Source organism: Thyridium curvatum (genome assembly GCF_004353045.1).
Source record: "Thyridium curvatum strain D216 chromosome Unknown NODE_56_length_292564_cov_84.152122, whole genome shotgun sequence".
NCBI classification, from domain to species: domain Eukaryota; kingdom Fungi; phylum Ascomycota; class Sordariomycetes; order Thyridiales; family Thyridiaceae; genus Thyridium; species Thyridium curvatum.
The window spans coordinates 215,798-225,682 of NW_022156811.1; the positions used below are offsets into that span (position 1 = coordinate 215,798).

At 54.4% G+C, this 9,885-nt stretch overlaps 2 protein-coding genes across 2 annotated transcripts; both read left to right on the plus strand.

Moving 5' to 3' along the window:
* Positions 1-875: 875 nt before the first annotated feature.
* E0L32_008488 (uncharacterized protein) lies at positions 876-4,524 on the plus strand (the record flags this gene model as incomplete). The annotated part of the gene is made up of 2 exons (XM_031143348.1): positions 876-4,215; positions 4,310-4,524. The coding sequence occupies 2 exons, from the start codon at positions 876-878 to the stop codon at positions 4,522-4,524; spliced, it is 3,555 nt and encodes a 1,184-aa protein (XP_030992313.1).
* A 1,418-nt stretch (positions 4,525-5,942) lies between these two features.
* On the plus strand, positions 5,943-9,000 carry E0L32_008489 (uncharacterized protein; the record flags this gene model as incomplete). The annotated part of the gene is made up of 5 exons (XM_031143350.1): positions 5,943-6,041; positions 6,132-6,465; positions 6,567-7,861; positions 7,921-8,862; positions 8,938-9,000. The coding sequence occupies 5 exons, from the start codon at positions 5,943-5,945 to the stop codon at positions 8,998-9,000; spliced, it is 2,733 nt and encodes a 910-aa protein (XP_030992314.1).
* Positions 9,001-9,885: the final 885 nt, after the last annotated feature.

Here is a 9,885-nt window from a genome sequence, read left to right on the forward strand (position 1 = left end):
CTTTGGATCCTTGGTGTTGAGAAGCTGGTGGCAGCTGTTGTATCTCGTGGTTGCTATGGCGCACGCGTAAACAAACCTTATGTAATGACGCAGCGCGAGAGCGTAGGGGTACAGGGATCTCGTAGTCGGCTCCAGCAGGTTGTTCCAGTGGGCATTGAAAAAGGTCTAGTGCCAAAAGCCGGGCGCTAAGTGATCCAAAACAAGACGGCGGACCTGAGCACATGGGAGTTAGGCGGTCAAGGCGGGCTGTCAGCCCAAAACATCCGTGCACGCCCAACCCGCCCAAGGTGATCTGGGCAGACAAATCAATCACCTCCAGTCCCCACCAAGGCTCTCTGAGTGGTCTAGGTGCCAATTTTTACCGCCGTCTCTGATCAGCTAAATACTCTACTAAAAGTCCTGATCACTTTCATCATCACAAGCGCGTCAGAAGATCACCACCTGAACATCAGGTTCCTTTTTCTCTTCTTTTTCGCTCGAGGACACGGGGCTGTCAGAGATTGTGCAGCCATCTGTTCTTTGGTTTGATCAAGCCAGCCCTATTCATCCCTGTGCTCTTTTCGAACCCAGCGAGCTCTTGACTTGCAAAAAGACCTTACTGGCTTCTGAGACGAGACCAGGCCGCCTCTTAGGGGAAGTCCCAATCCCGATCTGTGAAGAGCGATACATCAAAACTTGCTACGTCGCCTTTCGTCGCATCGTCTGTCTCACTTTCATGGGGAGGTCCAAATATCAATAGGTCTCTGTGTCTGGTCCTTTTCGCCCAACAGCACCACGACGCAATGCGAGTTCGTCGCTTTACCATACCAACACCTTTCTTCATCGCGCAAGTCCTCTAAGAACGCCGAGCTGAACACGGCAACGGACTTCTCAGGATGTCGAAGTACCCGTACGGATACGGTGGCGGCCAGTGGCCTACGCCTCCGGTTGGCGCACCGGCATATGGATATCATTCCCCAGCACAGAATTTTCCTGGAACTCCTTCGCATCACGGACCACAAAACCCAAACGTCCTGCACAGCAATTATGCGACATCCCAGACCGCCTTCGACCACAACATGCATACCGCTTCTAGATATAGCATACCAAACTCGAACCCTGCGACCGCGAACACATATCCCGTGCCAGGAAGCTGGGACCCGTTGGCTGCGTCTCCAAACTACCTCCCCAGCCATCCGCCTCAACATCTCGATCAGTCATCATCTCTCCATGCCCAGCAGCGACTGTCAGCGCAACTGTCGGCGGCAGTGAACTCGTTGCGAGAGGACCAAACCAAGGCTCCAGAACAACTTGATGATGTCGTGGAAGACGGCGAGGTCAGCGACGGCGAATTCGAAGACTTCTACGAGCCTGCCGAACCTAGCCTGGCCGTCAAAGCACAGCCTAGGCCCGATTTCTCTGTTGACAATATGGAGAGAGACGAGGGCGAGATTAACGGGAGTGGGTCGGACCTTCAAGATGATGCCTTTTACGAGGACGAGCCTGGAGAAGTTTCTGAAGACACAACTGTTCAAAAAGGGTCAGATTCTCAGAAGGAGTCAAGACCACCCGTCGGAGAAGGACCCTCAGGAGCATCAAATACTCGTGAGCGATCGGGCTCCTATTCTCCATATCTGTCGCCTCGGGAGGTGCATCACGAGGATGAAGCGTCCGACGAGTCAATGCAAGACGCGGGCCCCAGGCTCACTCAAACTAGCCAAACTACTAGTGCCGCACCGCAAGTAGTATCGATGGACACGGATACAACAGGCTCAACTCTTGCATCTACCCATGGAGCTTCGATCAACATTGACAATACGACCGCCGATGCATCTTATGAAGGCCCTGTTTACAGCAGTGTGCAAGATGCCAAGAAGGAAGCACAGAAAGCAATTCTCAGACTCTATTCTGCTGGTGTCAAGTACCAGAACTACATTGATGAAGGATTTGATGAAAACCTCATGAAGACCCTTTTCGCTGAACTGGGCCTACAGCCCGGAACCTCAAAACACACTCAGCAGCCGAGCGTCAAGGAGAATTCTTCGGTAAATGTTCCGCCTCCCCAGGTCCATAAGTCTGGAGGTGACGGGTTTGAGGAGCGGAAGGATCGCATAGCGCGCCTGCTCGCAGCTAGGAAATCGAAATCGGCGCAGCTACCACCCCAAACGAGTCACAGCTCTGCAGCAGCGCAGCTGCCCCGTAAAGATGCCACAGCCACAGTTCCTGCCAAGCCCAAGACGAAGTCGGCCAAGGAGCTTCTTCTGCAGCAAAAGCTCGAAGCTTTGCAAAAGTCTCGCCAAGAGCGTGAAGCTCGTGCTCGAGCCAATACCGAACAGTCCAGCATGGCTACCGCAACAAACGCCCCGACCTCCACTGCGAACCCACGGCCGGAAGGAATGAACACTACCCCAGACCCCCTCTCAAATGCCGCGAGTGCGCCTCAGACACCGTCTGATCTGCCTCGCACCGGGGAGGCTTTGCTTCAAGGGTTATCCTCAGCCGCCAACGCCCCGATGACTATCCGCAAGCGACCGGTTGCCTCGGATTTTGTCGATTATTCGGCAACCGTAGGATCACTGAAGCGACCCTATGGGCAGCAGCGTCATGAATCCTCTCTTGTCATCGACATAAGCGATGCTTCTGATGACGAAGATATCGAGATGGAGGTCGATTCCCAGGCAGACGATGCGGACGACGAACATCCTCATCGATCAGATGGTGCTGCTCGAAAGGGGCCGTCTGTTCGTGACTATGCGCCACTGTCAGATACGCTTCCCCCGCGTCAATATGCCAGTTCAACCTCGTCCATTCAAACTCCGCCAAATGGTTTCAGCAATGGTAATAACAAAGCCAAGGAGGACGAGTATAGTCGGAAGATGAAGGAGATTGAGGAGATGAAGCGAAGGATTGCGGCCTTCGAAGCGAAGAAGGCAAGAAAAACTCCAAGTGGGTCACAGACGCCTACTAGAGCTGATGAAACTCCTGATGCGAGAGAGGCCGGACCCGGCATCTCAGCAACGTCGGCAGATGAGGCCAGCAAGAATAGCGACGGCCCCTCCGCCCAGCTCATTTCCGAAGCGGTCTCAGCCCGTTTACCCAAACGGTCTGATAGCACCCTTTCTCACCATGACCGCCGTGATCGCATCGTGAGCGACCAGATACCCAAATTGGACGCAAGCCTACGACAAAAGATGGCAAAGCTGAGGCTTCTGCAGGACACCGTGGCTCAGCTTCAGGCGGAGGTGGATCAAAGCATGGCAGAGAAGCAGAAGCTGGCAGAGGAAGCCGAGCAACTGGCCAAAGAATGCTATGTCGGCTCCCTTGAGGATGAAGCTACACCCGCAGAAGACTCTACAGTGTCACATACTACCGAACACCCCGCTTTAGAGCACAGCAGAGAATTGGAGGCAGTGCCGGCCGAAGAGGATGTCGGAATGTCCCTAGTCGATCAGGAGCCGGATGGCGAACCTGAAATCAGCAAAGACGACTCTGCCACGACCCCAGCGGAGACCCAATCAGTGCCGGATCTCGTCACCAGCCAAGCTGAGCCGATTTACTCACAAGATACCCCCTCGCAAGAAGCGAACGCCATGACTCTCGACGTCGCAAACAGTGTGCCCCAAGCTAACGAAACTGAGCCATACGCCGCCAATGATACGGCACGTAGCGAGTCAAAGGCATCCGAGCCTATGGACGAGGATGAACAATCCGATGCTTATGAGCCCCACGAACCCGTTGACCTGTCGCCTTCCGAGCATGTCGGCCTCGACTCGTCTCAACCCAGCCCGGCTTCAGGTGACGGCCTGGCAGATAAGAAGGCCGTCCTCGATACTGACTCACAGGAACAACAAACCCAAATCCCCTCTCAGATCTCGGCTGTGGTCCGGGCGAGTCCCGAAGTCGAGTCTGGACTTCGGGAGAATACTGCTCGAGAAGTACAAACCGATTCTCCGAGAGAGCCGGGTCAGACCACCCTAACTGTTTCGCAGACTACCCAAGCCGTCATCTCGAAGACAAATTCGTCTTTCACGCCCTACGACAGCCCTCTGAAATACTTCCGTGCTTACCGCTTCCACCCTCAATATGAGGAATTTGTTGCTGGTGGTCTCAGGTCCCTGACTTACAACAGCAAGATCAAGCCGCACGTGCAGATTTGCCCTCTTGAACTGGAGGAGACTGAGTGCCCTCGGGGCGCCTCGTGCGAGTTCCAGCATTTCAGGTCAATGCCCCTCAAAGGTAAGTCATCTCACGTCACTGTCGATGTACTGACCTATGACAAAGCCTGCCGCTCCTTGTCCGCGAGCTGACTCTGCCGCGGCCATGATTTTAGATGACCAGATCCTCGTTGAACTCGGGAAGTCTGACGACTTCTCGGGCGAGCAAAAGGTGCGCTTCGTCCAAGGCCTTCGAGAGGTCCTTCAGCAATTCCGGGCGGGCAAAGTCAGAGATTTCGATGCGATTGCCCATGGGATCATCGAGTACCGTCGACGATTCATCGGGGACAATACGCGGGTCCTGAGCCAGCTGGAAGGTGTTTCTCTCTGATGCCATCCCACTCACCACTAGGATCAACTCTGCGACGATGTCAGCATACAGTAAATCTGCATGTCCTAGCAAGCTGTATAGAACAGACAGGCCTCGGGGCACTTGTACGCGCACGCCGCAAGTGCGTTGCATAGCCGATGAGGTTTCCCCCATCTTTCTCTTTGCTTTGCGTTTCGTTTTCTTTGCGCAGCATCCTCGTTTCTTCTTTGCGGCCTTCATTGAACCTTGTGACTGCTCGAACATCGAGCGGAGTCACGAATTGGGCGGATGGAAAATAGGAGGGAACTGGCAACGATACCCAGCTTTTTTATACAAAAGCACGTAATCTTGATCTTCAAGTAACGGCGTTGGTACACATACTCTTTGGCATCTGGCAAAAGAGAAACAGAAAGAGCAGGAATTGGAAGGAGAAGTCAAGAGCAGGGAGCATATCATGAGGTAATGAGCAGTTGCCGGCAGAGAAGAGGCTCGCGGTGCACATTAGCCATAGAGCTTGTGTGCTGGCCCTGGAAGCCCAGGTTGTGCGCGTCGCGCGACGACCATCTGTCAAGTTTCTGGCGTCCAAAGCAGGACTCGTAAGAAGTGTGCGAATAATAATTCACCTTTTCCCATGCATCGAATCTTCAAACGTGTCCCAATACCTGAGCTGATGATATGATGGCTACCTTGTGCTCGATTGGCCATCGGTGGGCGGCTGTCTAGAGACATTGCCGCGCCCGCATTCCTGTAGTCGCGGGCCCAGGCATGATCTGACGTTTACAATTGCCCTCTGTAGCTTTCCGTGCTTTGCCTACTTCGTAAGGTACATCTCGAAAAGTAAGAAGTGAGGAATTTCATTGCCAATAGGACTTCGCGTGCCCCCCTGGGCTGGGTTGGCCGCCGTTTTGAGAATCCCCACTTCCAGTGGCGCCGGTGCTTCAGCACTGGCCAGCAAAGCGGAAACATCCATGGATCCATCATTGCCAGCCTTTGCTGGAAATGAAATAAGGAGGCAGCAGTCGAGCTTCGGCACGACAGAAACAAAAGCCCCCTCCAAAAGAGCCCCGGGTCTTGTCACTTGCTTGTTTCAATTTTTGTTTCTTCTTGTTTGATGAGTAAAAGCGACCACGACAACGACGCCACGAGTACTCAACTACCTTATCTCTCAGGTACTTACTTCACCTGTCCCGCCGCCATTCCTTACCAGCTTTGAGCCCTTGACAGCTGCTCTCCTCCTTCCGGGCTTGTGCCGCCTTCTATTAAGCCCACCCCTCTCATTATCTGGTGCTATCTTGAATCCTCCCCCTTATGGAGGAGTGAGCCTGTCGCTGTCCCCCAAAGTCCTGAGGATCTGAACAGCTGTTGCTTGGTTGGCTACAAACCTTCTCAATAAGCGCGTCAGCAGCATCTGGGCTGCTGCAATTGTCCGGACCAGCAACATGTCGCAGCATGACGAGGTGGTTTCTCCTGAATCACCACCGACAAAGGAAGCGCCGACCGATAACATGGACTCGTCTGCAGCCAATTCCGACCGAGAGGTGCGCACGCCCCAATCCACACTTGCTCATGCCGTGCCAATCTATCTGGGGGAAGACATTCGTTGCTGATATACCACCATGACCAAACAGGACACCTTTGAAGACGCCCAGGACGCCCAGGACACCCAGGACACCAAGTCCGTACGCTCATTAACAGCCAGAAAGCCCTCGTTAGCCAGACAAGCCTCCGACCAACCTGCCAACGAGCTTGAAGCTGCCTTCAAAAAGATCAGGGGTAAATCGCCGGCGGCGCCAGAGGACGGCGCAGTGGATGAGGAAGACAAGAAGGACGATGCCAAGAGGCCTGATGCCCTGGAGCAGAGACACTCATCCCTTTCGGTACAAAGGAGGATATCTGACGGCTCGAATGACGATCTCGACAATGTCAACCTGGATGATGAAACCACGGCAGCAGCTACCAAAGGTACCTACCTGCCCACTATTCTACATCTGTCCTTGTCATTCTATGACTCTATGCCGCAACCTCGTTTCGCAATGCCTTGCTGACGTATATCATTTCGTCAGGACCCAACAGTGCACCCACCGAAAAAGAACCCTCCAAGACGCTCTCACTGAGCAGTATCACCAACGCCCTTCCCTCGATGCCGTGGTCTCCCCCGGCTGTCAACGAATCCCCTGTCAAGAACCCTTCGCCGCGCTCACAGTCGCCGCCTGCTGCTGCTGTCCCGACCTCCCTCCCTACTACCGCTCCCGCGCCCGTGCCGGCACCCCCTACTCGGAAACTCACAAGCCCTTTCGCCTGGCTGTCACGGAACTCCGGACACAAGGAAAGCGCCGCCGCAACATCCCCACCCCCAGCCACCTCTCCACGCCGAAACACAGCCAGCTCTGTCGCCACACTGACTAGCAATCCAGAGATGATGCTCAGCAAGCTGGATGAGGAGAGGGAGGGGGATGGAAACGAGAATCGGAATAGCCTGAAGGACCGCTTCAAGCTGCTGCGAATGCGGGAGGAAGCCGGTCTTGGACCCTTGGCTCTGGAGGATGACAAGTCGGGCGCCATTGGCAGCTTGGTCGGGAAGACATCTGCGCTTGGTATAATGAGCCCATCGAGTGCGGCCGCAGATGAGGGGGAGCACGGCTTGGCAGTGCAGCCACCGCCGTCGCCTCTGCCACAGAGCCCCAACCCAAGCTTGGCACCCGGTACCGCTTCGGGCGTGACAGCTGGTCCATCGGCTTTCTCGAGTGACGCGCCGGTCGATTGGGATCTGTGGCAGTCGGTCGTATACGAAGGGCCTGCCGCAGTCGCTCGCACCAGCGCAGAGGAACTCAACAAGGCTATCGCCACCGGCATCCCGAACGCGATTCGCGGTGTGATATGGCAAGTTCTCGCCCAGAGCAAGAATGAGGAACTTGAACAAGTCTACAAGGACTTGGTGGCAAGGGGGACCGAAAAGGACAAGGACAGACACAGCAACGGATCTGCCAGCGTCTCCAGCAACGGCAATCTTAGCGTCAACAAGGAGCCTAATTCATCTGCCTCGTCGGTGCATTCCGAGCATTCTGGCGTCAACGGTCCGCCAACACCCCCGGAGAAGGATGCGGAGATGTCGCCCAAGGCGCAAGCGGCGGCCGCGGCAAACCGCAAGAAGAAGGAGAAGGAGGATGCAGCCATGCTGCACAAGCTGGAGAAGGCGATTCGGAGAGACCTGGGTGCTCGGACGAGCTACTCCAAGTTTGCTGCGGCCCAGGGGCTCCAGGAGGGCCTCTTTGGCGTATGCAAGGCGTATGCTTTGTTCGATGAGGGCGTTGGTTACGCCCAAGGCATGAACTTCTTGATCATGCCCCTTCTCTTTAACGTGCGTCATACCTATGATTTTCCCCAAAGATATTCTCAAAATACTGACACTGCATGCAGATGCCCGAGCAAGAGGCCTTCTGCCTCCTGGTACGCCTGATGAACCAATATCATCTTCGCGACCTCTTCATCCAAGACATGCCCGGCCTTCACATGCGGCTCTACCAATTTGAGCGGCTTTTGGAGGACCTGGAACCGGCACTGTACTGCCATCTTCACAGGAGAAGCATCTCCTCCCATCTTTATGCCACCCAGTGGTTCCTCACACTTTTCGCCTATCGTTTCCCTCTCCAGCTTGTCCTCCGCATTTACGATCTGATCTTCTCTGAGGGCCTCTCAGCCATCCTGAGGTTTGGCATAGTCCTTATGCAGAAGAACGCATCAACTCTGCTACAGATGTCTGACATGGCGCAATTAACAACTTTCCTCAAAGACAAGCTCTTTGATGTCTACATTGACGCGGCCCCCAGTGCCGGGAGCATTCTGGAGAATGGCTTCTTCGGCAGCTCTTCCTCTAGTCTCGACAAGGAGATCTACCGAGCGGATGAGTTCGTCCGTGACGCCTGCGATGTCAAGATCACCCCAGAGCTCCTCAAGACCTACTCGAACGAGTGGGAAGAGAAGACGCGTGCCGAAAAGGAGCGCGAGACCGAACTTGAACACCTCCGATCCAGCAACGCCAGCTATGCTATCCAGGTTCGCAAGCTGGAGGAGCGCATCGAGGCTGTCGACAGGGAGCAGGCGGCACTGGCCACGGAGCTCGTGCACACCAAGGTCGAGAACGAGGAGCTCAAGGACGAGAACGAGAGTCTCAAGGGCCAGGTGCGCGAGCTCAAGATCGTCATCGAGAAGCAGCCCGAGGAGATCGAGCAGACGTGGAAACTCGAGCGGGACGACCTCATGAAGCGCAACCAGAAGGTGCACGAGGAGAACCAGAAGGTGGAGAAGGAAATGTCCGAGCTGGAGGAAGAGCTTGTCCAGACCAAGCTGCGGTACGCCGAGGTAAGAAACAACCCGCAACACGAATCTTCTTTTCCACAAGTAGACAGACGATGCTGATTAGCCAACTTGGTCCAGATCAACTCTTCACACGAGACGCTCATGCGCAAGTGGACGGATCTCAAACGGCAGTTTGAGTAACAAAACAAAACTCCCTCCGCCGCAATCTGCGGTTCCTCGTCTCCGGGACTGCCCCTTTCTCCAACCATGTGCTTACTAGCTAGCGGCTTGCCTTCATTGCCGGGTGCAAAATACATCATCACGCAGATCACGACAAACTGCATTTCTAGGGTATACCTTGTTCCTTTTTGCAATTGCCATTCTTGTACAAAAACATATGCGCCCCCCCCCTCCCCCCAACGCTTCGTTTCTATAGCACGACATGGGAGGCGTCGTCACCCAGGGGACGAAATCATAGCATGTCTTCTCCGTGCGCATGTCCGATATCCACAGACTCTCTCTTTTTCCCTTTTTCTTTCATGTGTCGTAATGACTGGATGAGGTGTTTTCAACTTGTGGTGTGTGACTGGAATCAGATGGAAATGTACGATATATCCCTCCGCTGTAGAAGCTGTCCAGATCTTTTTTCAAGAGACCGACGAGCCTAGTCTTGTCAATCCGCCACCGAACTTTGCCTCGACGTCCCGTGCTTCATTCTCTTGACTCTGGCGGAAGGTCGCCAGTACTGCCTGCTGCTATGATTTGTTAAAAAACATGTTGCATTTGTTGCCTACGTGGATAGGCGTTCTTCCCGGTCAGAATCGAGGTCAACTATCGGACTTGTTTATCAACAAGACATCTACGGCCATCACCATGAACTAGTTGACATCATTGGAAATTGTATTAAAAGGGTGACCTTCGATTCAGGTGCCATGCCTCAGTACTGCTCAAGTCATCGGCCTGCACTCCGATGCTGAAGCAGACTTCAGAACTGGCGACTCGACTATCTCAGGCTATCTAGCGCATGCTCCCAAGAGGCATGGAGCTCACGCCGAAAAGAAAAGTTCAGGAAGAGCAAAAGGTAGA